This window comes from Paramormyrops kingsleyae, chromosome 24, assembly GCF_048594095.1.
Source record: "Paramormyrops kingsleyae isolate MSU_618 chromosome 24, PKINGS_0.4, whole genome shotgun sequence".
Lineage (NCBI taxonomy): Eukaryota > Metazoa > Chordata > Actinopteri > Osteoglossiformes > Mormyridae > Paramormyrops > Paramormyrops kingsleyae.
This window is the reverse complement of record NC_132820.1, coordinates 5,072,720-5,100,551: the sequence shown is the minus strand read 5'-3', so window position 1 is coordinate 5,100,551 and position 27,832 is coordinate 5,072,720. Positions and strand designations below refer to the sequence as shown.

The 27,832-nt window shown below is 45.4% G+C and overlaps 2 protein-coding genes and 1 long non-coding RNA gene across 3 annotated transcripts; 1 reads left to right on the top strand and 2 right to left on the bottom strand.

The window, feature by feature from the left end:
- Positions 1 to 50: 50 nt before the first annotated feature.
- On the bottom strand, positions 51 to 4,263 carry LOC111836970 (uncharacterized). The gene is made up of 6 exons (XM_023798695.2): positions 3,442 to 4,263; positions 2,753 to 2,992; positions 2,218 to 2,409; positions 1,741 to 1,800; positions 661 to 1,090; positions 51 to 448 (listed from the first exon to the last, which is right to left on the bottom strand). The coding sequence occupies exons 1-6, from the start codon at positions 4,079 to 4,081 to the stop codon at positions 187 to 189; spliced, it is 1,824 nt and encodes a 607-aa protein (XP_023654463.2). The 5' UTR covers positions 4,082 to 4,263; the 3' UTR covers positions 51 to 186.
- Positions 4,264 to 8,758, top strand: LOC111836972 (uncharacterized). Its single transcript, XR_002836537.2, has 5 exons — positions 4,264 to 4,387; positions 6,228 to 6,300; positions 6,571 to 7,046; positions 7,335 to 7,458; positions 8,540 to 8,758. It is a non-coding gene; the product is annotated as an uncharacterized lncRNA (long non-coding RNA).
- Positions 7,735 to 26,130, bottom strand: LOC111836969 (clathrin interactor 1-like). Its single transcript, XM_023798694.2, has 12 exons — positions 25,914 to 26,130; positions 15,883 to 15,987; positions 15,340 to 15,436; positions 15,013 to 15,121; positions 14,744 to 14,908; positions 14,114 to 14,294; positions 13,215 to 13,437; positions 12,535 to 12,625; positions 11,534 to 11,611; positions 10,174 to 10,436; positions 9,589 to 9,775; positions 7,735 to 9,319 (listed from the first exon to the last, which is right to left on the bottom strand). The coding sequence occupies exons 1-12, from the start codon at positions 25,943 to 25,945 to the stop codon at positions 8,982 to 8,984; spliced, it is 1,869 nt and encodes a 622-aa protein (XP_023654462.2). The 5' UTR covers positions 25,946 to 26,130; the 3' UTR covers positions 7,735 to 8,981.
- Between the last annotated feature and the right edge of the window lie 1,702 nt (positions 26,131 to 27,832).

Genomic DNA, 27,832 nt, shown 5'->3' with positions numbered 1-27,832 from the left:
ATTGCATTTTTAAAAATTCAGTAAATTGAGTACAGTCTAACACACAATCATATATTCATGAAGCAGTTTATTATCTTAACTGTCCTTCATAATGAGTAATTACATCCCAGTTGTAATTCTGGCAACTGACCTTCAACACATTTCTTTCGTCAATATATTGTATTTTATTACAATAAACACGGTAAATCATAACACTGTAAATTCAACCTCCGTGTCATCATCAGTGACATTAATCACCTGCAAAGAGTCATCTGGGGAGGAAGAGTTTACATCACTACCCATGACAGACTCATTAACATTAAGTGGAGCTAAATGAAGGAATCCTGTGGTGGGGACACCCTGACTGTTGCTGGCCTCATTACTCTCTGCACATTCCCGGATCAGAGGGTTGACCACTGGGATAGTGTATTCCGGGTATCCATACACATTGTAGGGGTAATAGAATGAGCTGAAAACAAAAGGCAGATTTGAGAAAAAACAGCAAGATTGTAATTAATATATCACGTTAACATAGCGTTTGTACATAACAAAGACACTGAGTGAATTTATCTCTTGGGCTGACTTAGCGAACTGCTTAGTCCAAAGTTAATTGCTTCTCCTAACAGAAGTTTTGACATTATGCTCGTTAAAGTTGCCTTCATATTGTCTCCAAATTCTTACCCTCCAGCGTAGAACTGTGGAGCAGCCATGAACAGAGGTGGAGGGAACAGTAAGCCAGCAGGGGAAATGATTTTGGATGAGTGTGGCATTATAGGATATATATGAGGATTGATTTTGTAAAGGCTTGGCCACTGCAGACCTCTGGAAGAAGGCTGCATGCTTATATAAGACAAATCTCTGTACAGCTGCAGGGAAGGACTGCTAAGAGGCTGACTGTTAGCTTTCTTATGGACTTGCTCATGTGTTGTCTGCCCTGCCACCTGAGAGAATGACAGGGCACCAGATATGTCCATGTAACCACTGGCCTCAGTCTGTGCAGGCTGCTTAGTACGGAATGTTGAAGGCAGGTCTCCACTGTAAAATAAGACAGTGGCTGACTTGCTGGTCTGTGCGTTCTTAGAATCCTGAAGGACAAAATTCCTGCTATGTCCTAAAAGAAACAAATCTGTTATTAAAATTATGACAAATCCCACATATCCATTGACGTAAACGTTTCTTTTTGCTTTAAGGAAATGAGGTAATAAGAATTTGCACTTTAAATGTTTTTTTTTTCTGACAGCTTTTAATGTGCTGCAACCAGTGATTTTTTATATGCCATATTATATACAGTTTTGGGATTAATCAGCTAATTCTCTTTTAATGAGAAATAAATTTAAATAATGGCACAATACACTTGAACCTGAATGTTCACATCATATTTAGCATTTATTTTTCCTTAAAAAGTTGCATAAGTATTAACTATAGTTAATCAGGGCTATAGAGATTTTAAAAATGTTTGTGCATAAAGTACTGCTGTGAAACAGCATCCCTGCTTGACAAATGCTGCACACATTACTTTTTTGAGTAAAAAAAGGCCCACACTTTTGATGCAATACACTGGATATACAGTGTATTGCATTCTGTTAGATATTAGATAGAAATATGTGTTAAATAACTATATGAACATAACAAAATTCCATAAATAACAAGTCTAAAGTAAAAATTGATGGGTTTTCATAATCAATGTCATTGACTAATTTCCCTGTCATTTTGAAATGAAATTGTACAATTTCTGTGCCCTGCAATGGGCTGGTGCCCTACCTGGGGTTGTTCCTGCCTCATACCCATAGCCTCTGGGATTGGCTCCCGACCCCCTGTGACCTTGAATAGGATACGCAGTTACAGAAAACAGACAGATGGGTGGATGGTTTGATTGTATATTTTCTGGTACAACCACACAGTTTTAAATTGCAAGCTTAATAAATATACATCAAACTAAGTTTAATTTACCAGTCAGGCTGTGAAATAGTCAATAATATACTCAACACAGGGGGTGGTAACTAAATTGCCCATAGGTATGCATGTGTAAGTGAATGGTGTGTGAGTGTGCCCTGCGATGGGCTGGCCCCCCGTCCTGGGTTGTTTCCCGCCTCATGCTCGTAGATTCGGGGATAGGCTCCGGACCCCCCGCAACCCAAAAAGGATAAGCGATTTGGAAAATGGATGGATGGATACTGAACACATCTGATATATCACACTTTGCATGTTTTACACATATAAGCAGCTTGTAGGAATTACCTTTAGTAAAACTGTTTTCTGCAGTTGAGCTTTTGCTGGTTGAAGCAGTGGGAAATGGAGAATAGCATGCAGACCCTGACCCACATGCTACAGATGGATCTTTGGGATCTTGGGAATTACTGGAAGCTGTTGAGCTAGTCTTACCAGGAAAGTAGATGTTTCTCTCTCCAGGCCTTGCCTGATAAGTCAAATCTTTAAAGATGTGAACATAGCAAAAAAAAAAAACACACAGCTGAACAGAGTTATTAAAATACATATGTACATACTACATTTCCTGATTAGGAATTCAGCTTTTTAGAAGTGTATCCTAATTTGTTTGCAACACATTGGGGAAATATAGTCATATTCAATACAAAATATCAGCAGCTTATAATTGACCATAAATTGTAAATGTCAATATTTACAAAACAGCTTTGTTTTTTCCATTTCACAGTAAGATTAATTCTCTTGAAAATCCATGATGAACTTGATAATTTAGATTAAAAATAAGTTGACAGCCATAGAAGGGGGCTGAATTTAGTTACTCGTTCATTACCAGGGACCTCCTGTCTGTACTGCTGTTTTATCTTCCAAGCCTCCTCATAAAAAGGCATCTTCTCCTCCTTGGACATCTTGCTCCACTTTAGTCCGAGCAGCACACTGACTTCTGTGTTGTTGGCGTTTGGGTTGTCCTTGGCCAGCTCGCGTCTGTGATTTCTTGCCCACACCATAAAAGCATTCATGGGTTTTTTAATTTTTTCATTTCTGTCTTTACTCCAAGACATTTCAGAAAATCCTTTTGAGAAAATAAAACTAGTAATTAAAAAGAGAAGAAATTCTCATACAGACAATACAAGAAAACATAGCGTGTTGGGGAAGTTACTCATGAAATAAATCCATTACAGACAGAGGGAAAGTTCAGGTCCAGAAGGAACAAATCCAGACCAAGATTTTGTTTCAGCCAATCTGCTGAGCACTCTGTGACTCTTTATGTTCGACCGGCTGGTTGAAACAAAATCTTGGTCTAGATTTGTATACTTGCTGGACCTGAACTTTCCACCTCTGTCTGTAATGGATTACTTCTGTAATTTCCTCAACACTGTACAAGAACACATATTTATAAACACATTGTTTATGTTTATTAAATCACACCCACGATACAAACAAAACGCCACATATCTAGATACATATGTTTCTTTTATGTATAGATAAGAATTTAAATCCCAAGCATCACGGACTGGCTACCTCCTTCAGAAGGCGGTATGGTGTGATTCAAGTCCCTGCAGTCAGCTTCTGCTTTGACCAAAATCGCAGGCCCAGCTTCGGTCTTGATCTTCGGGCTTATTGAGAGAGGGCGAAGAGGCACCCGGCTTAAGCAGATCGTTATGTCGCCCGCCGTTTCTACCGTTAGCGGGTCATCGTGAGCGTCAGTAACACCGGTAATCGGCTGGCGGGTGACGTTAGAGGAAATCAGCGAAGAGAGATCCGGTAGCTCGCCGTACATACGGCTTTCTGAGATGACATTTGAAAACCCTGCCTTGCCAGTTTGACAGCTAACGGAGATGACACCCCTGGCCGCAGAGCTTTTAGATGTTCCGGGTCTTTCTGTGGTTATCCGCGGGCTGTCTATATCACCCCATCCGACCGCTGAAGTGCTTAGTGAGGCGCTATACTTTCCGCCCCCGCAGTCTCGACCGTCGTTCTGTTTTTTAACACTACCTTTTCCCTTGAGCTGGGACTTTTTCATCTTGCCCTTGCTGCTAGCGCCCTGTCCCAAATCCGATGCCGTCGTGCTCATCTTCCGGCATTTTGCCCCGGGCTCCCAGGCGTCCTTGTTACCCGTCATTCCGGCAGACGGCCCACTGTCCTTCTCACTCCTGTCCATGGCGGCCTTCCGAAAAACCGACTAACTGAAAGACTGAACCCCCGAAAAACTGACTGAGATTAACCCCCGGGAAAACTGATTGACTGATAGATTAACCCCCCCGAAAAACTGACTGACCGACAGATTAACCCCCCCGCAGAGCTGACTAACTGACCAAACCGACCGAGCGGCTCTTCTCGCGCCTGACGGTTAACCGTCACCGGACGCTGGCAATTTAAAAAAAGGGCGAGACGGCTCGAGAGCTGCGAAGGCGCGCGGCGCGTTACAGTAAAAACTCTGTGCCCTAATATTGTGGGCCCTACATCCGTAAGTACATCAATATGTTATACGCCGAATTATCATAATGAAAGTATATATGTGCGTATAAGTGTGACACATCTTTGAAAAAAAACCTTTATGTACTCATTATGGATATGTTCAATGCAATTCTGGATGCTTTTTTATTGTTTTTATTAAATGGTTTCGTTTTAGATTAAAATATAGAACATTGCAGCGCATATTGTGTGGACTAGTAAATACACATTCGCAAAAATCCAGAGCTTAAAATACTGGATACCCTAACAGACTTAAAACAGCTTAATCGGATTTATTTCACTCAGCCGTTAGGCGCCTTCATTTCACGACACGTAGCGCCCTCATGTGGTACGGTTGAGTATTTAAGAAATTTATAATTTCGTGTTTTACCAATCGCACCTTCTATTTTGCCTTCTCCGGTGCAGGGTCGCAATAAATTGCTCGCTTGTCGGGAGAAAGCATTTGGAACCTAATGCCCAAGGAAATGAAAGGAGAATAACACACTCTTTCTTGGGGTAAAGAAACAAAACAAACGCGAAAGCAAACAAATCTGAATATTCTATAAAAATAGTAGAATCATAACCAGATCGTGGTACAAAACTAAAAACTCGGGACAACAAAGTTCCAGTTTCTAAAGAAAAAGAGATATAACAGAAAGAGTAATGAATGTGAGAGAACGTTCAATGATGACACGTTAAATAATTCCTTAGCTGGACATTTTATTTTCAGGAAGAGCGCAGAAAAGGTCCTTGACAGTCTGAACAGAGTCTGGTCACAACCTGGTTACAACCTCTTCCAATACTTCTACGTGCCCATAGGGGGAGCTGCAGAGCTGTGTGGAGACATCTAAACTTTCTCGAATAGCAATAATCCAGTGGGTGCTCTTTGAGACGTGACTTTTGTGTGATCTTTGAATGTACACAATGTCATTTTAATACACACACATATAAAGATGCTTAATTCATAGCTGTAAGCGCTGTGTATAAGTATTTACTAAAGTAACACTCAACCAACTGATATCATCGGTTTGTAGATATAGTGTGCTGAGTTGCTAGCCCACTACTTCTAATATTGACTTAATAAAATGATAAATATTTTTTTTCTCTGAAAATAACTGGCTTTAAATAGAAACATACATGCATGGATGATATGATTGCTCCTATACAGTAACTAGCATGACAGAACGGTGCTGACTTCATACCCCCTGAAGAATGGAATTATGGCCTGTTCTGCTCCTGGAGCCTCACTGCCTCTATAGATTTATAAACCAATCAAACGTCACGGAAACTTTCAAGCACCGTTTTGAAAATGGAACAAAATCACGAAAAGGAGTTTCCCACTTTTAAAACCAGGTCCACCTACCTGGATTTTATTCTCACTTGTGCTACAAAAAAAAACGCACAAATTACTTTTTAATTTGACTCATTTAAGCGATCGTTCAGGTTCTTGTTCCGCAGTTCATAATATTAACGGGCAGTGCTGACTTGCATGCCACTGACGTTTGGAAATTTCACGGAGAAAGTGGGGTTTGAACGGCACACTTGATCACAGTCTCGGTGCCCCTCCACTGAAGTGTGGAATGTGCCATGACACAGATTTCCATCGTCTGACGAAATACATTGTGTCACGTCCGATGCGTCGCAGGGCTATTTATATCTGCTTCAGGTTTCATAACTCAACAGCCCCTGCTAAGGGACGCCTTTTGATTGCCAGAATCCCTTATGGAAACACCGAAGAAGAGGGAGGCAAGGAGAAAATGGCACCAGCTGTTCATAAGGTTTTAGGATTTAAAAAAAAAAAAAATGTGGCAAATTATCAGAATAAGGCTCACTCCTTGATTTTGTTTGGGCAGATTCAGCTCCAGAAATAACCACAACCCCCTGAGAATATTTCACAGATCAATATGGCACAGAGGAAGATCACTGGTAATGCAGCCAACTTACTTTCTGGAGTGTTTTATCCTTAAAAAATTATCTGAAGCGGCAAGCTGTAAAGAAGGCAGCGTTTCTCAACCCGGTCCTCAGGAACCCCCAGCAGTCCATGTTTTTGCTCCCTCCCAGCTCCCTGCTAGACAGTCTACATTCTTGCTAGGGAGCAAAAATGTGGACCGTCTGGGGATTCCCGAGCACTGGATTGTGGCACCCTGCCTTAGTGTACTTGTACCTGCATTATCTAACATGCTGTCTGACCTAAAGGGACAGGAGGAATGGAGCAGAGAACATGGGAGGAGATGCAGAAACGAGTGAACCGGGGGCCACATGCTCAGTCCTACTGCTGGTTGGCTTGCCTCACAAGAGGTAGCTTCTTAGGACTGAGATTCACTAATGGCCACTCTGCCGCCATCTGACAGCGATTCTTCCTCCCAGCTGCCCCGTGGAGCTTCACAGCTGCTAATGGACTGTACTGCTTTCATTATTAATGGACTAAGGCTCCCAGGCAGAGGAGTCGATGGCCAACTTGCATATGCTGCGATATGCTGGCCTGCTACTGGCCTGATACCGGCCTGCTACCGGCCTGCTCGCTCCCCTATTCCGGCTAACATCTGGGACATCAAGATGAATTGGACTGCAGTTTAGTCCTTGTTTACAGGAGGGCAACAAAGCCATTTGAAGGATTACTGGGATATCAGCAATTCGTCCAATCCCTGGCATCACGGGGATAAAATGTGAAGGTAGGTTAATGAAACAAGTCAGAGGGCCTCCAAATTGTAGTTTGGCCCACCAGACCCAAAAAAATAAGTTCTTGTGTTAATTAGAGTTATAGCCCTTCAGGACCACTTCTCCCACTATTTGACCATCTATCTTCCGTCTGCTTATCCAGTACAGGGTCGGGGGGTGGGGCTGGGGGGGCATGCACACTCACACACACTAGGAGCAATACAGAATCATCAATTCAGGTGAATGCACTACATGTCATAAAAATGCATCAACTTATTATTGTGCCTCATGTTTATATTAAGGCTGCCAAGGTTTGAATTGGCTGTTGAAACCGGTGCCTGAGGAGCAAAGGATGCTGGGTACAGCTAACGTGGCATGACAAGCCTTGTGCTCCAGGAAGACGGACTGGTGTATCCGAGTCGTCAGGTACCGTGATCCTTTGTGCATCTCTACATCTTTCTCACAAACAAAGTAAGGCAGAATGTGTTTAGTCCTGAAACGGTTTAACGGTGGTTTTCAAAGGGTACATATAATGTAAGATCATCGTAAAGCTATCGCTAGTACAGTTCCTACCAAAATGTACATCGTACAGCAAACAATTTCCAGCATTTAAACATCTGAAATATATTAAGAAGATCGACAGCTTTAATAAAGTGGATAGCATAACACATAAAACACTGAAGGCATGAAACGAGACTTAGGTTAAAAAGAGATATGCTTTTTATTTAACAAAAGGGCATTCTTGTCACTTTACATTTGCATGAACCCACAGTCCACATTAACTCTTCCATCCCAGCATGTCTGTGACTATGATTAGGTATAAAATTCATCCACGTGGACTTGGTTTAAACTTCAGAAAGCAATAGCAAGATAAATATGGTCATTTCAAATGCAAGATGTCTCAGGGTGTGATAAAAGGCTACTATTCATCTGCGGAATGAAAAAAGAAAATCAGGTCTTTTTTTTTTAGTGTATACAACATGGAAACCGCACACAAACACACACGCAGACACACGTAAAATCCCGGGCGCTCCTGGATTCAGGTAGAATGCAATCATATTCCAGTGTTACAGCTCCCAGATTAAAACTATAAAATGTATATGCACCGCAGCAAAATAAACACTTTTTTACATTTTAAAATGTAAAACACTACCCAATGTATCACCAGGCACCCCTCACCGAAAAAAAGCAGTTTCACACACCCTCCGGACGGAACCGTAACAGATCCTGTGTATTTTGAGACAAATATGTAAATTTTGTCTTTTTAGTAATCATTTTTTAAAAAGCCACAGGTTGTGCTCTGTGGACAATAGAGGCTTTTCATATCATAACCATTTTATTCATATTTTTCTTATATGAATAGCTTATGAAAGTTTAAAGACCATTTTGATTGAACATGGCAAAGTAACTTGCCAAAAGAATATATACATGAATAATAGTAATAAAAGATACTAGTTCAGACTATTCAATTCAGTCGTTTTTTTGCACAATATCTTCTCTCTCACAGCGGACAAAGACGACTCCGATTGAAGCTGTGAACCGCAACAAAGTGAGGTAATTTGCAGAGTAACGATGATGAGGAAACCCCACAAAGACAGGGAAAGGCGGCTCAGACGGCTGCTTTCCCCCCCATTGCAATCCAAGCGGTTCTGACACGTCGTAAAACCCCAGCAATACTAGAGAAACAGCAAAGGAAAAAAACAAAAATAAACAAAAAAAAAAACCACCGTTCTCGTTTAAAATTGTGTTCCAGACAGTTTCAAGACAGGTTCTCTCATGTGTACTACCAACCCCCGCCCCCCCACCACCCATTCTCTCACACACACACACCAAATGGTAACAACATCCAGTATTCAAGTAGTCTGAGTGTGCAGCTCCTGTTCTTCCTCGGGTCTTCGGTCGAAAAATGTTCAGTTTTTTTTTTTTTTGCATCAAACCTCCATGTGCCCTCATTTACCGAAGCTACCAAAATCGGCAAAGGCGTCTTGTCTGGGGTGCACCATGGCGGGGGAGGGGCCCTGCCCCATGCCCATGACGGGCATGCCGGTGACCAGCGTACCTGGCAGGCCCATATTCATGTTCATGTTCATACCCATAATTCCTCCCATGGGCATCATGCCCACAGGAGCCATCCCCACGGTGCCCGTTGCCATCCCTAGGGGTACTGCGCCACCTCCGCCCACCAGCATGGGGTTCACGGGAGCTCTGAGGCCAGCCGCCATCGGCTGCATGTTGAGGTTCATTCCAGCAAAGCTCTGGGCCATGCTGCTCATCGAGGGTTGCATTCCTGGGCGACACCAGAGGGCGCTGTTTCAGTAAGAGGGCGAGTCCCCCAGAAACACTGCGCTCAATCACACCCAGCATCCTTTGCAAATCCCACAGTACGTGCGATTCTTAAGCAAGGACTTTAATTAGAGGAATTACAGCAAACAGTATGAGCAAAGTGACCAGAAACAAACAACTTTCATGTAGGAAAATAGGGAGCAACGGAATAGAAAGTGCAAGGATGTCGGGCACAGAGCTCTGGAGAGACCAGGCAGAAGCAGTGGGCCTCACCTTGGTGCTGGATCATAGTATTGAGGGTGGGCTGGGACCCCTTGGGCTGCTGCATGCTTTGGGGCAGGAAGTCCAGGCTGATGTTGACGCTGGGATCCGACCACGTGGCCGGGAAGGAGCCCTTACAGCCGGGTTTCTGAACCCCCATCTGCTGTGACAGCAGGCTACCTCCGAAGCTCTGCAGAGGCTGCAGGAGAAAGATCAGAGTCAGCCAGAAGCAGGAGAAACTGGGGCTTAAGGGCTCTTCTCAAAGGTCCAACACTGAAACCACTCAGGCAGCCTTGGGATTTGAGCCCGAGACCCCGATCACAGGCCTAAACCACCGAGACACAGACCTCCAAACTAGTGATGGCAAAATGAAGCTTCATGAACCATTTGTTGTACTTTTTTTACCCCACTAGATGGTGCTCTTGGTTTGCTTTGGGGCATGCTTTGAGTCCTTTTATGAACAGAGAGCGCCATCTAGTGGGGTCAAAAAAATACAGCAAATGGTTCATGAAGCTTCATTTGCCCATCACTACCCCAAACACCTCAATGTGAATCATATACATCAGGTAAACCCATCAGCTGAGGGTAAGACCATACCTGAGACCTGGACAGCGGGATCCCCACGGTGCTGCCCATGCCAAAGACCATGCTCTGGGACGAGCTGACGGCCGCCTGGGACGGACCCATCAGGTCGAAGAGGTCGGCTGAGGGCGCCTGGGCGGGGGGCGCAGGGCCGGGGGCCGGCGGCGAGCCAGCGAATAGGTCCGCCGCCAGGCCGTTGAGGGGCTGGGAGGACGTGGCAGCCGGCTGGGTCCTGGGGAAGGCGCCCCAGTCCCCGAATTCACCATTTCCACTGGTGCCTACAACACAACAGAGCAGTGAATTGATAGAGAATGGCAGCAACTTACAGCTACCTGTTACAGATACCCCTTACCTTATAATCATATTAGAGCAGTGTTTCTCAACCCAGTCCTCAGCGAACCCCAGCCAGTCCACGTTTTTGCTCCCTCCCAGCTCCCAGCCAATCAGGAACACCGAATAGCTGGTACAGGTGCGCTGGGAGCTGGGAGGGAGCAAAAACGTGGACTGGCTGGGGTTCGCTGAGGACTGGGTTGAGAAACACTGTATTAGAGAGAGCGTGGAACGCTAAAGAAAACATGGCACTCGTTTTTAAGTTTACCGTGGGAAGACTCAATTTGCAGGTATCATAATGTTTTCCCGATACAGTGATTAGAGGGCTTCCTGTTTTTAAAGGAATCCCCATTTCAGCTTTGGGTATTTCCCATATTCTCCGGCGAGTGCCATTACTGGCATAGCTCCAGCCATTACACCGAGGTGGAAATACCGGTAAATAGTCACTGGGGGAGATCGGTGACCTTGTGGAGGTGGGACACAAGCCAGCACCACACCAGATCCACACAGTGCGCAGTGTTTTCAATCCTTCGTCCCTACTGACGGGCAGCCTGCGTTTGGGACACTGCGAATCGGCAGTAGAATTCCGTGACTCGATACAAGGTTCTGGTTTGAGGGACCCGGGTGAGCTGAGGGGCACACTCAGCATGCTGCTGCCAGTGCCATGCTCTCGCTCGTGGCTCGAGACAGACGGAGGGGCATCGTGCCTAAGGGGATGTGAGACCTGCCGGCCCTTGTTATCCTCAGCAGGCAGAATATGTCCATCTGGCTCGCTCTCTCGCTCTTCAATATCTTAGCTAGTTTGAGCAGCCGCCCCGTACACGCATACAGACAGACACACACACAGGCTCTGTCAGGTTCAAGGTCAAGCGCAAGGTCGACTATTTCACTTAACCTTGCCTTAAATATCGAGAATTGAAATGAGACCCATTTATATCTTCTCATATTCATTAATATGTCAGGGCAGGGCAGTGTGTTTGCTTTATGCTAGTTTGGAGCTAGGGGTCTGCTAACTGTACCCCATAACAGCTAAGTAAGTACTTACCACTTCCTGAGGCGAAACTGGCAGAGGCCGCCGGGCTGGAGAAGTCAGCGAAACCCCCAATCAGATCTGCGCTGCCACCTAGAGGATTGGAGGAATAAGTCAGTGACATGTACAGAGGGTCTAGGTCAATGTCACGGCGGGGTGGGGGAACACACCCAGCCTCCTGAATGACACTGCACACAGACTCAAGGTGCATCAAAAACATTATTCACAGTAAAGGTAGATGTTTGGGTTTTTGTGCTTCCTACTGAAGTATATAAACCCAATCCGCTCTGATTGGACAGATGCTATGGTGTGCGTTCCAATCCTAAGCTGCTAAACAGGGTCTGGATCACGTCTGAGCTCCTGTGAAATCACCACTTCAGGGCTTGGCACTCAGTCCTTTCCTAGGTAATGTCTCGAACCAACATTTACTAGTTACTGACTGAACACCAAAAGAAAAAGGAATCTTGAAAGAAAGAAGAACATTATAATGCCACATTAAACCTTAATCTGCATACGTCAGGGGTGGGGAGCCTGATCCATGGAGGGCCGGTGCAGGTTTTTGGGATGACCTCTCCATCAGCCAATCACAGTGGGTCTCCAGGATTGGAGTTGAGAACCGCTGCTTTATTATTGGCTGATGGAGAGGCCATCCCAAAAACCCGCACCGGCCCTACATGGATCAGGCTCCCCACCCCTGCCATACGTCAATCCACAGCAGCAGCTACATAGAAACATGACTTACTATACTCTGTGAAAACTGCTGCTATTACAAAATATAAATAGTACATTCGTTCATTTTTCTGCCCCACCGCCAAACTCCACAATGAACCGGAAGCTGTACTTTAGAAACTTCACAAAAAAATATGTACTGTAGGAAAGGGGGAGGGGCACCATCCTTTCAGGATCATGTGACAGACACGGCTCGCTCCCATTCGCTCCACCCATTTCTCACTCTTGCCATCCCCTCCCATTGGTGAACCCGCCCCTCTCCCCCAATGTCATTGGTCATTTCTCACTTGCTGGTGCCGTCTGAGTTGACCCACAGTCCACTATCAGCAGGTCGGCGAGGCCGCTGCTTGTTGACTGGCTGCCCCCAGGCCCTGTGCTCTGCAGTCACGAAAGCAAAAAGATGCTCAAACACATTCTCTAGGAACAGTGTGTCATCCTGCTTATCTAATAAAAATATCCTAACTAAATAAAATAAAATTAATAAATAAAATTTCAGTACTTCTGCCGGACACAAGATGGCAGCGTGACCTTTAAATAGAGCATATCTGCCACCAATTCAACAGCTGACTTTAATCCATGCCCTACTCTCCTGTCACCCACATGATGATATTAAGCTGAACATGCCTATTCAGGGTGTGGCATTGCACTGGTTGCAAAGGGGTGTTAACTTAACAGGGTATCACAGTGATGTTTGTGACTGGCTGCCTTTGGTAACTCATCCAATCCGTACTGTTGTTTATGCGGCATATTGGACATCACGACTGCCATTCATAAAATACATTTATTATTATGGCCGAGGATGCATTTCTAATAGTGATCTATTGCCACAAACTTAGGTCGCAAATGTTCAGGTTTTAATTGATACAAAGTGAAAGTGAAACTAAGGTCACAAATGTTCAGGTTTTAATTGATACAAAGTGAAAGTGAAACCCAGCATCCCCAGTGCAACCTGATGACAGTTCTGTACCTTGGTGACCTGTGAGCTCCTGTCAGGGCTACTCATGTCACCGGTGTAGTGGGCGGCGGCCCCCAGGTCCACCGTCTTGGACAGGCCTCCGCCCCGTCTGCGTGCTGTGGAGGACTCAGCAGGCTGCGTGCTGACAATGTTCTTGGGTGTCGTGGATTCCTCCTCATCCCTGAAGTCTGACTTCCCAAGCTGTCCATTCCGGGACACCTGGTCCTCCTCATCGCTGAAGGCCAAACCACAGAATTACAGAAGCACTGGAGAAGCCGAAGCGGTTTGGTTCTCATGGGACTGATAACATCTAAGTCAGTGTTTCCCAATCTGGTCCTCCATGTTTTTGCTCCCTCCGAGCCCCCTGCCAGACAATCCACATTTCTGCTCCCTGCAAGGTCTCTATTGGGAGGTGGGAGGGAGCAAAAACATGGACTGTTTGTAGGTCCCTAGGGGTCGGATTGGAAAACACTAATCTATGCAGATTCCATCCATAAAGATGTACTGGTTTACAGCTTCAGTGTACCAGATGTATTATGTGAGGCTAACAGTACTGTGCAAGCAAAGGGTTTAAACTTCATATGAATGCACACAGTTGCAATCCCACAGGTATCAACAGATCCTTAAGGCCTACAGCAGTGTTTCTAGACCCAGGCCTCGGGGACCCCCATGCAGTGCACATTTTTGCTCCCTCCCAGCTCTCAGCATGCCTGTACAGGTATTCGGCATTCTTGATTGGCTGGAAGCAAGGAAGGAGCAAAAATGTGGACTGCATGGGGGTCCCTGGGGACCAGGTTGAAAAACACTGGCCTATAGGAATCAATAAATTCTTAAGGTGGCTTTAGGACTATAAACCAGCATGCGAGTTGAAAATACAGGCAGTTGACAGCCGCCCCCCCCCCCCATCCCACCTGCACTGGTCAGGTGAACCGTCCCTCTCCTTCTTGCGGAACTTGCTGATGGTGTCATCGATGGTGTTGCCGATCTTGTCGCCGATCTCGCCCAGCTTCTCGCTGAAGGGGAACGCTCCCTTGCTTTTATCCCACTCCTCCTCCCACTTCCCCCTGGGCTCCGACTCGTACCTGTCCCCGGCTGAAGGTGACAGACCTCATCAGTCCTAGAGACACCCTTACAAGGCAACTGATGCAACCCCTGCGTGAAAGCCATCATTTCGGATCCTCTGTGGCGGACTGACGGAATTACGGCATGAGAATCTACCGCAAACCAAAGTTCGAAACTTCCTCTTCTTTTCTAAGAAGTCAGATTTAATAGGGAGGAGAACGGCCCAGGTAGAGCTGAACTAGGGAGAGACGTCCCAGTGAACCAGCCAACGCTCACGTTAGGGACACATCTAGTTTGAAAGACACGTACCTTCAGGAAAAGATGCTAAGAAGTTTCAGAACACAGAGGTAAAAGTACAACGCAAACTGAAGGTAGCCGAGTCAGTGTGAGCTTTTGATGCTAAAGGAAGTTAGAAATGAGTGAGGAGGAGCAGCAGGAGGTAGAGATGAGGAGGTAGAGATGAGTGAAGAGGAGCTTACTGGATCGGAAGCCCCCCATGCTGTCTGAGGACACCCCGATGTATTTATCCTTGTTCTTCTTTGCCTTCTTCCTCTCTTCCCGAAGCCGGTCATCGTCCTGCACAAATTCGATCATCTCCTTCACCTTCTGCCGTACGTTGATGCCTTGGTCTTTGCCGTTCTCGTCTGGGGGAGGGCGAGCAGAGGCGTAATGAGCGCTGCAGCCCCTGATTCTGCCGGCCCCAGCCAACCCCCCCCCCCCCTCCACCCCCTCACCTCCCAGCACTCACCAATGAAGTGATAGTTCTCCAAGGAACGCAAGTCGTAGATGTGCTCCCTGGAACTGGTGACTACGCGCTCGGACCCATTTCTGATGAGGTATGCCAGCAGCAATAAGGCCTGAGAGATGATGACGGAGGCTGTTTGAAACGGGCAGACTCTCTATGCAAAAATGTACTCAGAGACGTGGCTTAGGGTGCCGTGCAGATGGGGGACGATCCGTCGCGGCTCGAGGACCGAGCCTTCAGTCTCCCACCAACAACGAGGTCAGCTCGAGTTCCACAAGACCCGAGACGGAGGAGGCCATGGCGTGGCGGCCGGAGAGCCGAGAGACCCACCTTGTAGACTCTCCTCCAGTTCTTCTTGTTGTCCTTCAGCATTCGGGTCCACAGCATGTTCATCAGCTCGGGGAACTGCTCGTACATGAAGGTGGACCTGAGAAAGACAGGCAAAAAGAAAATAATCACTGCACAGTAAGATTAATTTTTAAATGCCACCATGGGAGAACATTCTATGTAAATCTTTCAACTGGCAAAAATGACATAAAAAGAATGATGAAATTCCTGGCATTCAAACAGCAGGAATGATATCTGCAGTTAGACTCATTGGGTCAAATGAGACAATATTAGACACTTTGCTAGAACTGAAGGCCAAAACTAGGGGTGTATACAGGGGCGGGGCCATTGGACCCAACTGAAAGCTGATTGGCCCCTGAAGTACCCCTCCCCTGTCACTCACTGATCTAAAACATACCACTGGCCAATGATAAGGTTGGCCCTTCTGTATGAATTAGGACTCCTCATTTACCGCCATACCCCCCCACCCCCCAACCTTACAAAAAACCTAGAATGCCCCCCGGTAGCTCCCCCACCAACACTCACTTGGCAATCTCCCCCATGAGCTGCCCCGAGGGCCCCCAGGGGTCATCGTTGGTGGCTTCCCGAACCTTGGACTCGATCTCTGAATAGTTCATCACCACGTTTGTGCTGCGAGTTGGAGAAAAGAGGAGACGGGTGAGAAGAGGAACGCGTCTAGTGGCCTGAGGCGCGGAAACACACCCGAGAGCTTACGCCTGTCGCGTCTGCCATTCCTACCGAGGGACGCAGATCCACCTGGATAGCTAAGGAGACATCTGCACAAGGAACCACACCAGCCCCAGCACTAAGTAACCAGCTTATCTTCAGCGTAAGAACAAAGAAACATCATTGTTATCGCCACTAAAAAACATTTTTTTAATTGTATTTACTTGGCAGATGATTTTTTACAAAGTGAAATACAGAGAGACAGAATGTACCTGGAGCAACTGGAGGTTAGGGGTCTTACTCAAGAGCACGTCACTCTCCCAATTCTGGGATTTGAACTGGTGACCTTCCGGTAACAGACACAGCATCTGAATCCTTTAGGACAGTGATGATGATTATATATTATGTATCTGACGCTGTTATGAGAATAACCTCCTGAGATCCATGGGAAAGTAATTAATTTGGATTGTTTTTTTTTTTTGGTACAGAAATGAAGTGTTAGGATGGTAAAAACACACCTCACTCGTGTGTCATGTGATGTTAACTTTAAGCCCCAGCTGTCCTCTGTAAGGGACAACAGGACATTAACAGAGTGGCATGTGTAGTACGAGAGGTATGTGCAAAATAATGTCCTCTACAGATGACAAAAATTAACCGCTGGATCTCTGGAGGCTATTTAAACAAATATGAAAAACACTCATTCGTATAACTGCAGCCTGCTTCAAGATCAAACAAAGGGAAATTCAATCTCATTTATTAATGATCATGGGATTCCTTAAGTACAAATACATCTTGAAATATAACAGTGTTAACAAGCTTACACAAACCCCTAACAATGATCCACTAAACCGCTGCCGACACTTACACTTAATTGGCTTGAAATCTCACACATTAATCACACCATCTTCCCCTAATCATGTTTCCTTAATAAAAACGGTTTAATCGTACTGGGGGTACTTAACATCTCCACTGGGTGGAGCTCTTACAATGGGTTTAGGCAGAAAGCCCAAGACACTGGCCCCTCTCACAGTCCGGGTTATTTCGCAATGAAACGTCTTGTTTCATCAGTAGGAGCGATATCTTTAAAGAGGGCATTATCGGCCGAAAGCCGTTGGTACAGAGCTGACATCGTAGCGGGCAGCGGGACTGAGAGGGCGCGCAGCAGGCCGCGTGCACACCGAAGAACTACGGTCTCTCCGAAAACACCAGGCGAGCAAAAACAGAATTTCAAGCAGAGACTCTCAGTCTCATTTCCTGTGCAGCTGTAAGCGCTGCCACAATCGGAGTGGGTTAGAGAGACGGGCCCTGATGCGCTCAGCGGAGGCGGCTGGACAGAACCAGCGGTGGACGGTGCGGGAGAAACGGAATCTGTGTCACGGGAGGGGGGTTGGGGGTGCTGGAGCGCCGGGGGGCGGAATCCGCAGTTCCCGGCAGCCGGAATACGGCAGGTTTCAAAACAGGCTTAAATTAGTGCTGGACCCACAACCGAAACGCTGGGGGAGGGGGCAAATAATTCTAGGTATGGCCATTAAGAGCAACAGCAGTTCGAAAAGCGGGACACCCAGGCGATCTGAGATCCTGGAGATGCTGTAGCGCTGCCTCTGGTCAGGAACGGCGGCGAGGGCTTTTCCTAAACCTCGACGCCGTCGAGGATCGTACGGCGGCTAGCAAGCGACCGCACATCACCTGAGCGGTCGGGCTTATGCTGCCGGTTGAATAACATAATAATATTTCTTCGGCAGATGCTTATCCAAGAAAAGACCCAGGAGCAATTGAGGTTAAGGGTCTTGCTCAAGGGCCCAAAGGTGACATCACTCTGGGATGCGAACCACTGAGCTTCTGCTGATGGGTACTGCACCCTAACCTGCCAACTAGAGAAGTGGTTCTGTGGAACTAAATGGATCATAAACATTAGGACTTGGTGGTATATCAACTTTTAACCATAAATTGGTAAAATTTAATATAAGGTATTATATTATATTAGGTATAGCCAGTTTTGCAATTTTAATGACTATTACTTTTCAAGATTATCTAGTATATGTTTAATACTCAGTTTAAAGTTTACTTCCGATGTTTCACCATGTTTTCAGTGGTTCCCCCATGGTTTACTTAGGCTTTAAATGTATTACAAATAGCAAGTTTTGTGTCATCTTCTCTCACAGTGAAGAAGTTCCATGCTAACGACAAGCTAGCACGTGGCTGTGAGGCTATTGCCCTTGCCGCTGTGCATATGACGTGTGGCGCAAGCATAAAACGGACCGGTTCGGTATCAGAAATACATGAGACTTATCGGCTGGTCACTGGTCCGGGCCAAGCACGCTCGGTGGTCATAGTGGAATGAAACAGTTTTATTTCATGGCTGTTTTATTTGACCAATGCAAGGGAAATACAGGCAAAATTTGTTTTTGTCTTTATTTCGAGACTTCTGTTCGAAATAAAGAAGACATTTATACCGAGAAGTTGATATTGTTTATTTGCAAACAGGGAGGAAAACCCAGTCTTTGCATTTTATTCTGACCACACTCAAACACACAAACAGAATCCACTCCCCCTCAGAGTGAACACATCAACAAGACCTCTGACTGCCCTACACTCCACAGTAATATAAAGTCCACAGTACTGGTTTACAGCTTACTAAACCAAGTGAGAGAAAAAAGCTCTAAACATTAACTTTTCACCATCAGTTTAACCAGTCTGACACCACCTGAACAAATTACGCCTCATGAACCATTTGCTGTATTTTTTTACCCCACTAGATGGTGCTCTTGGTTTGCTTTGGGGTATGTTTTGTGCCCTTTTTTGAATACCATTTAGTGGAGTCAAAAAATACAGCAAATGTCTCATGGAGCATCATTTTGTCCATCACTAACCTCTGGCACACCTTCAACCAGGCCAAAAATTATGAGGGATGGGCAAGGTAAGGCTGTCCTGTCCAATCACAAGCTTGGCAAACCTCAAGGCTAAGCAAATGCCAGCCAATGAGACAATTCCTTCTTGATTATTGTAGATAAAGAACCAATTTTTTATAAGACGCACTTTTTGAACTACCAAACATCCTCCCAGAGATGCTGGTGGCCCAGCCTGCATAGATGGAGTTGGGCCCACCTACAAGAGAACAAGGACAGAAGACTGACCACACGCTGGATCAAGTCCCTGAGGTCCTCCCAGACGAGGTGCCCCGCTGCTGCCTGGCTGCGCGGGAGTGTGTGGGTGCTGGCAGGGTGCGTAGGGGGGTGGGGAGATGGGGGGGTCGGTGCACGCAGCCATCCCGTTAACCAAAGAGCACAGATGGTCACCCCACTAAACTGGTACTGCAGGAACGGTCTTGGAAGGAGGGAAGAGGTCAGGCGGTCACGGTCCACGAAGCGGCAGATGGGAAGGCGGCAGAATCAGGCGCGGATCACGTGCGGCGGGGTCAGGAGCGTGCCGCGCTTAATGGGGGAGCCGTCCGACATGCTCTAAACACGCCCTGCTGAGACAATCTAAATCAATTTTGATAATGGCTGACTGGGCTGGCCTTGCTGTTGGACTGGTAACTAATGGATCCTTGATGTGAAGGGCTTTGTGCAGTGGGGGTGGGGGTGGGGGTCTGCCCCCCCCCCCCCAGCTCCCACGTGTCAAACAGACAAGCATCACAGTGTGCGGCTCCGTAGGTTAGGATGCTGTATCTGTGACAGGAAGGTCGGCAGTTCAAATCCCGCGGTCCGCAGTGTGATTTTCACTGCTGGGCTCTTGAGCGAGGGCCTTAACCCCCATTTGCTCCAGAGGCTGGCTGGCCCCACATTCTCTAAAAAGAAATATGTCGCTTTGGATTAAAGCTTCTGCTAAATACGTTAAACGTGTAAATAACCTAAAAACAACGAAGAGAAACAATATTATGTTAATAAAAAAAACATTAAAGGACTGCTTACATTTGCTAGTAACAAAAAAAAGCTTTCAGGCGACCTACATGCTCGATCTCTCTCACACAGAGAGAGAGAGAGCGAGAGAGAGAGAGAGAGAGAGAGAGAGAGGGCCATAAAGGTTCCTCTTTTAGCTGCAGGAAGTAGAAATGAGACAATCGATGGGCCTCGCACCTCAAGCAGAGTCTCCGCCCAGCACGCTGAGATCCTTGTTCTCTGCCCGGCCTCTGATTGTCGTCTCCATATGCACACATTTTTCCATGTTCCAGGTTTTTAATAATAACCATGAAAACTACTAAGTACAGTACTAGCAGGTACACAGTGAAAATTGGCCCAGGTGAGACTTAATAAGCTAAAATGATTTATTTTTATACCAAATAAAGATAAAAAATTTCAAGTCATTATCTTTAACGGTTTTTCAGATAATGGCTGTTGGGTCCCCCTGAGCTGATGAACAGAAATCTCACTCATTTCCAAGGGCAGGATTCAGCTGGCGATTGTAGGATTTCACTATGAATCTCGTGAAAAACCTCACTTGGTACCTAGTTTAGTTTTTTTGTAGGCTTCTATAAGAAAATTGAGAGTGAATATGACCAATATTTTAGGTGGAAAAAATTAATTTCAATAAAAAATTTCAGTGCAGTTTTTGAATGAAATTAATAAGGTTCATATGTTGGAAAAAAAAAAGAAAGAAATATCATTCATTTTTGCAAAAACAAGATTCAAATGTGTCATTCCTGGACAGAGAAACGATAAGTTGACCCTGAAGCCTTTTTTGGGACAATTTTCACACTGTCCTCCAGTCAACGTGCTTATCTGACGGTACCTACTGACACAGCTAGAAAACACTGACAAAAAGAGCGTCGGACAACCAACATGCATACAGAATGTGCACATCAGTGAGCTCCCCAGGGGGGCAGAATACGGCACGGGAAAGAGGAAAACGCGAGGGATGAATCTGCTGTCTGCCACGCACATCCACACGGGCCTCACCCCCACAAGGACCAGCCCCCGGGGGGCGTTTGCAGCTCTCCTTCTGTTCTGGGAGGCCGGTGACTTCAACCCAGACGAGTAATCAAACTCGGGTTCCTTTCATTACCTGTCAGTTGCGGGTTGCCAGGACCCACAGAGTAACAGGCGACCCGATTAACAAGACCGACCTGGAAGCCGGCGGGTCGCGGCGGCCTGCCCCCTGCCCCCTGCCCCCTGCGGCCTCTACGCGGCGCCACAACCCTTCCACCCTGCAGATGCCGCAGCCCGACGGAAGTTCTCAGGACACGTTATGGATCAGTACGCACCTTCACAACACGCTTCTGCTTTAAGGCATAGTCAGCTAACACCGCTGGAGGATTCTGACACGTGTTCCGGAAAGTGCCGCCACTCGACTCAGCTATGCACCACATACCGCATCGCTCCTGTTTTGGCTTCTCTACACTGGATCCCAGTAAAATATTTAGATTTTAAGATTTTTAAAAATTTGCTTACAAAGCTCCTATCATCAGTCTGCCTGTGGACATTAGCTCAGCCAGCAGTGTGAGTCTCTTAAACAGTTTACAAAAACAGGCAGGCTTTTATCGATGTTTGATGGTCTATGTTTTATTGCCTGTGAAGCACTTTGTGACATTTGTTCTTGAAAGGTTCTATATAAACAAACTACTAACTTACTATAATGTATATGATCCATCAACCGCCTGCAAATACACGGTGTTATTTACACACTTTTACTAAACACGTTAAACACGATTACTGGCCATTTTCACATAACTTAATTAGTCATGATTTAAACATCATATTCAGTGATTCAGCATTCAGGACTTTCTCTGAAGCATTTGCTGCGAAGGACTCGATCCAGGCGTTGGCACGGAGGTCCGGTGTGAAATATTCCCCCAACTGTTCATCCAGGAATCTGCAGCCATGGCAGCTGTGAGCATTTTGCGACTTTGATTTTGCGCCTCTCTCTCCCCGCACTCTCCAAACCCATCGGCACACGTGGCGTTTGATGGCCGCAGTTCAGCATTAGGTTAAGTACCGGTAGATACACTTTCTTCCAGCTGATGGGTTTAAGAACAGTTCCAAAGCACCTCCGATTCAACGTATAATTTCTCTGTCCATAAATGTCACATTTAAATATTTTTCCTAGGAATGGGCCGATCCACATTATTTCAGTTCCGATCCGATTCCAATACACAGCTACCGATACTGAACCAGATTCCGATACAGGAGCTGATTTTACTTTAAAATTTCCTATAAATACATATAATGTATTACATTGGACATGGCTCAGTCATGTATGGCTGATACCCAAACCATTAAAAAGGTCTGGATTGGCACCGATACCGAACCGAATATCAGATTGGTGCATCTCTATTTTCTCAATGAAGCCTTCAAAAAAACCCAGCAAACTAGGCATCAGAGTAAAGCTTATGGGGAAAATGAAAGTGAGGTCCCAGTCTCTGCCACAGTCCAAGGCAAGTAACAAAGAAGGCTGCTGGGAATCCCAGACTAACAGCATAACAGCAGGAACATGATAGTGAGGATACTGACACTCATATCTATATGGACCCAGACTAACAGCATAACAGCAGGAACATGATAGTGAGGATACTGACACTCATATCTATATGGATCCAGACTAACAGCATAACAGCAAGAGCATGAAAGTGAGGATACTGACATTCATATCTATATGGACCAAGACTAACAGCATAACGGCAGGAACATGACAGTGAAGATACTGACATTCATATCTATATGGACCCAGACTAACAAACCCAGACTAACAACATAACGGCACAAACATGACAGTGAGGATACTGACACTCATATATCAAGTGTGGTGACAGCATGATGCAAAGTTATAAAGGCCTGTCTAACATGTACGAATGGACTTGACACAGACTGACCGGCCTGTCTGACGGGTGACAGATCGCGACGGCAAACGTCCCCAGGCATGCGTCTGCGGCAGATGTGTCAGCACCTCCCCGACATCTGAACGCAAGTATGTATCCTTATTCGTGTGGTTCCTACAGCTGAGGGGGGGGGGGAATCAATGAAGATTTATTTGTCATCTGTCCACAGGACGCAGCTTCAGGACCATCAGAGGCCAGCCGTGGGGTGCCAGTGGCCACGGTCCAATGCAGTGGCAGTGGACCTGCAGTGTCATTAACCGACAGGGTAGAATGGGAACCGGACCACAGTGCTGCTGTGCTCTGCAGGCCGGCAAAGACATTAAAATGGAGAAAGGATGCAGGCAGTGGGTTGAACACCTGCTACAAAGGCAGCGAGCTTTTCCTTTTTCTACCATCCCTGATAGCTTTCTGCTCAGCCAAATGGGCCCATATGTATGCACAGGAAGTGTGTGTGTGTGTGTGTAGAATATATTACATTGTGGGGACCAATGTGATAAAAAAAACCTGTTATTTTAACCTTGTGGGAACCATTTTTCGGCCCCAAAAAGGGGAAACACAAAAACTGTCCCCACAAAGACCTGTAGGCCATTATGACAGAGGTGGGGGATGGAAAAAAAATTACAAAGTTTTCTTTTCTGGTACCAACCGACTGAAGTGAACAGATCTCGATGGGATGCCAACGCCGAATTTTATCCAAAATGAACACCCTTATCACATGACACGTGTAACATTTACACCAGTAATGAATATTCAACCTTTGACCCTTCAGTCACAAAAAAAAAACAAAAAAAAAAAAAAACAAGAAATGAGAGTCAGGTAGCTAAGCAAACTGGCACCCTTTAACCACATCAAGCAAAACTCCAGTGCCAGACTGTTGCGTTACTTTAGACTCTGTGGTTACGACTGGTCGAGCACCATCAAAAAGCCTATTTAACGGAAGGTTAAGGTTCACATTACTGGCAGACAATACAGCTGCTCCCATTCCCTGCTGATTTTTGTTTTTCTTTTCACAACAACAAAAAAACGACTCATTTAACCCCATTATTTAACCCCATGTTAGCACTGCGGCCGGCACGTGACGGAAAGAATGGAAACGGCAAGTTAAGCAAACAGATCTTGTCTGGGCAAGTTGGAATAAAAGCCGCACCGAGACAGGCATCTGCCCTGTAATTATGAAACACTGTGGAGATGATCTCAATCGATTTAAAGTTACTAACAGTCATATACTGAGAGGTTAAAAGACCTGTTTACAAACTCCTCTGACAATGCACCTCCATTTTAAGAATTAAAAAACGGAAGCGGAAATGCTAATGGAGAAACCACTGACCTAGACTGCCTAGGATGCATTAACCTCCAAATCAGTCAGAGCCCCTGTTGTTGAGACACTACACCCCCAAATCTGAGTTCACAGTACAGACTACATACTGCCCAGCTGTCAGGGCTAGTAAACGAACAGACTCACTGATTGTAACTATTACTGACATTTGCCAACTCCCTGCCCTGTCCATATGACCACCTTCGTTACTACTGTCGGAATTAATGCAGATGTTCAGCTTTCAGGGGATTTGTTATCAGTAAACTGTAAAGAATCTATGGCACAGATGCTGAAAAAATGACAAAGGAGGTGGGGGGAAAATACATAAAACGTAATGAGGGTTGACAGGAAATATGGAAGAAATACATCAAATGTAATGAAACTTGGCAGCAAATATGTGAAACGAAAATGAAATGATGCTTTATTTGCACTTATTTTCGCATATTCTGTCCTTTGAGACACACATATACTCATATACATACAGGTGAGAGTGAAACGTGGGGCCTGAGTGCAAAGTCAGGGCATTTTGGGGGGGGGGGTCAAGGGCCGTGCCAGTCATACATTTATAGTACTTTATTTTATACAGCCGTTAATAAGTTGCATAAAGATAACTTAGTTTAAAATAACTATTTTTTTATGAGAAACATGCAAAAATACAAAATTTCTGATACTGAACATCAGCCACACATCTGTGTTCACCATGCTGTCACCCGCCACCCTGCCTTGGTTATTCCAAGAGAGAACTTATGAAGATCAAGAGAATTGCTACTGATGGTGCGATTATATCCTTCCGAATCAATCATTAGTTTTTGATGAAGGACTTATTAAATGTTATTGATCATAAGCCAACGCGTATCAAATTACAGGACAAAATAAGAATCCGGCATATCAGTTTACATGTCCTTAAAGTAATGTATCGGCAATTAAAGGTCGCATTCGTGCTGTTGCCGGATTTTCACTGTTATGTTTTTGACAGACGCCAGTTCTAACTGTTTCATAGGGATATGGTACGGCAGGTATAACGTGTTCCACGTACTTGCATTCATTGTTTTTGCGGAAGACAGAGCAGGTCTTATCCAGGTAATGGATCTCCCATCACAAGAGATGGCGCCATTGTAACGCCATATAAGTAACAATAAAGTGTAACGGTGTCTCCATAACGATTGTCACTTATTTAGCACGTCGTTGCTCACAAACCATTGCGCTTACCATGCATGCCACCTATATAGTCCTAAATGTATTTTGCATTCACGTCATAGAGTAACGCTATAATCAATATATAAATTGCTTATATTTATTTAAAGACGAAAATACTGATGTGTTATAAAGACTGCGGTCTCGCGGGCTAGGTTATTCTAGATGTCTTTTGTTATATTAAGCTAAATGTTTAAGCACTATATGCAGAGCAATACATGACGCTACAAAAGCACCGTGTTCCAGTTGCATACATTTCTTAAAAACGGATAGAAAATACACACACCACGGAGAAACGGTGCCAGGTACAAAGCGCAGGAAGAAGCAGGGGGGTCGTTTTAGGTGTGTGGGATAGAATGGGGAGCGATCAGAGTAGAGGCGGTGGGTGTAAATAGGGCAGATATAGGCGTATACAGCAGTCACAGCCCGCTTGGTACTCGGGACAGGCGGCCATTACAGGCGCGGATCAGCTGAGTCCGTGGCGTGACGTCACCGGGAGGCTCGCGACTCTCGGCAAAACAGGTAGAGCCAGCGGCCTCCCGGGAGCGGCGAAAAACTAGCGGTACTTACGCCTTGTCCACGAGCTCCCTGACTTTCCACATGTTTGACTATCCCGGCGCTCCGACTGGGCCTTCCCGTCTCAGCAACGCACCGTCCGGTCCGTTCCAATCCAATGATGGACTCGAAATTCCCGTCACCGACACCGAAAATCCCGGCTCCCTTCCACTCCCCCGTTATCTCGTAAGCAGCATTGGCAAGGGTTACTACGGAGACGTCCTTGAAACGTCATCGACGCGCAGAGAGGCGCGGGATTCGTGTCCACGATTGACGCCTGCAAAGCATTATGGGAACCGTAGTTCATTTGACATACCGAGCATCTTCTGGATGATATTCGACGTTTTCTAACTATGTTTATGGAATCACAACTTAAACAGTTCTAAAACGCATCCATAACTTAAACAGCATTTTCTCTGTAAATTATTTTTCCCTGTACTGCCTTTGATCAATTTTGTATTTCTGTTTTTTCATAAACTGATTTTAGATACTGATTAGAGATAGTTTGTAAAACAGAATATGAGATGATCCAGTCATTATCCAATCATTAATGATTTCTTCTGTCGATGTGGAGGTTTCAGCAGAAGGCAGTCTGCAACATGCTCCTGTAGCCTACTGAAGATAAGACTCCTAGGATCGATACATTGTCCCCTCCATAGCAAGACCACCGCATACTCACTAGTTAGTCACCTGTCAGTCCTTCAGAACCTGCCATAACAAGGGTTACATAGATGAAATCCATTGTGGATTTCCTTTCCAGTTGCAGGACTACCACATGCCTCTTCTGGCGCCATTGTGCTGCTGTCCACCAGGGGGCAGCCCAGAGTGAGGCCTGAACTTCAGTTTCTTGCAGGGAGGTTTTCTACCAAGTGTTATATGTCTGTCAAACCAAATGAAATATTACAGCTTTAAACTGGAATATTGTGCGAAGGACATTGTGGTCTTGATCATACAGTTTTTTCCCCAACTCAAACAAAATGAATCTGTACGGCTTCCACAGTAGTTCGTATGCTGTATAGCATGGGGATTATCCCAGAATGCACAGGGCATGAGGCAGCGAACACCCTGGACTGCATGCTGACTCAGCCAACTGTAACCCTGTTCTGTAAGTAAGTGTGGATGGATGGATAGATGCATTCATGCATGGGCGTAAATTATGGAGGGACCGGGGGTTGTAACACCCCCTAAAATAAAAACCTTCTAATACAACCCCCCCCCCCCCCCAAATGTTCAAACCAAAGTTACACCCTTGGATGGATGGATGGATGAAAACTTTTTAATTTCAGTAAAATGGCATTATATAAACCAAGTCTCAAGTGCCTTGGTTGTATGCTTATATATGTTCTGTTATTTTTAAACCATAGTAATTAAGACAGACATTTACTTTTCTGTGTTCAACTTTAAAGGTTGATGTTGTATCAAATGACATTTAAATCTATACATTCCTACTGACATTCTGGGTCTATTTATAGTAGTAGAAACAAAAGCATTTTTTGTTTAGCACGAGAATATATGAGAAACAACAGACAGATGTGTCTGTCAAAAAAAAAAAATAAAAGTATAATAATGAAAACACGTGTTAAACCCAGGAATGCGTAATGAGCTGCTGCCTTGCCGGGTCTCGCCTTGCCATATTAACTTGAAAGGGGGTGGCTCTCGTCAAGCGCAGTGAAACCCCGGCTCGTGACTGTCAGATGGGGCGCGTTCTGTGTACTGCCACGTGCGGCTCTCGTGTGTATTAGCCTGTGCGAAAAAGAGAGGGTGCTGTCGGATTAATGCTGACATAATTACGTGCACTTTCTTAGGCGATTCTAAAGGCAGGTAGAATTGAGTTGTGAAAATGAAAGCTGTGGTTATTCTGCTAAAATCACAGAATAGCTTCCATGAAATATTCACCCCGTCGTTGCGTTTGTGCACGTTTATTATATTTGGTA

What these genes read in the sequence shown, in the direction of transcription:
- LOC111836969 (XM_023798694.2), bottom strand. Translation starts at nt 25,945, where the DNA reads ATGTGGAAAGTCAGGGAGCTCGTGGACAAGGC. An exon ending in ACTGGAGGAGAGTCTACAAG is followed by an intron (nt 15,122 to 15,339) that starts GTGGGTCTCTCG and finishes ATCATCTCTCAG; the next exon opens with GCCTTATTGCTGCTGGCATA. An exon ending in TACTATGATCCAGCACCAAG is followed by an intron (nt 9,320 to 9,588) that starts GTGAGGCCCACT and finishes GGTGTCGCCCAG; the next exon opens with GAATGCAACCCTCGATGAGC.
- LOC111836970 (XM_023798695.2), bottom strand. Translation starts at nt 4,081, where the DNA reads ATGGACAGGAGTGAGAAGGACAGTGGGCCGTCTGCCGGAATGACGGGT. An exon ending in AGAAAACAGTTTTACTAAAG is followed by an intron (nt 1,801 to 2,217) that starts GTAATTCCTACA and finishes ATCCTATTCAAG; the next exon opens with GTCACAGGGGGTCGGGAGCC. An exon ending in TGAGGCAGGAACAACCCCAG is followed by an intron (nt 1,091 to 1,740) that starts GTAGGGCACCAG and finishes TGTTTCTTTTAG; the next exon opens with GACATAGCAGGAATTTTGTC.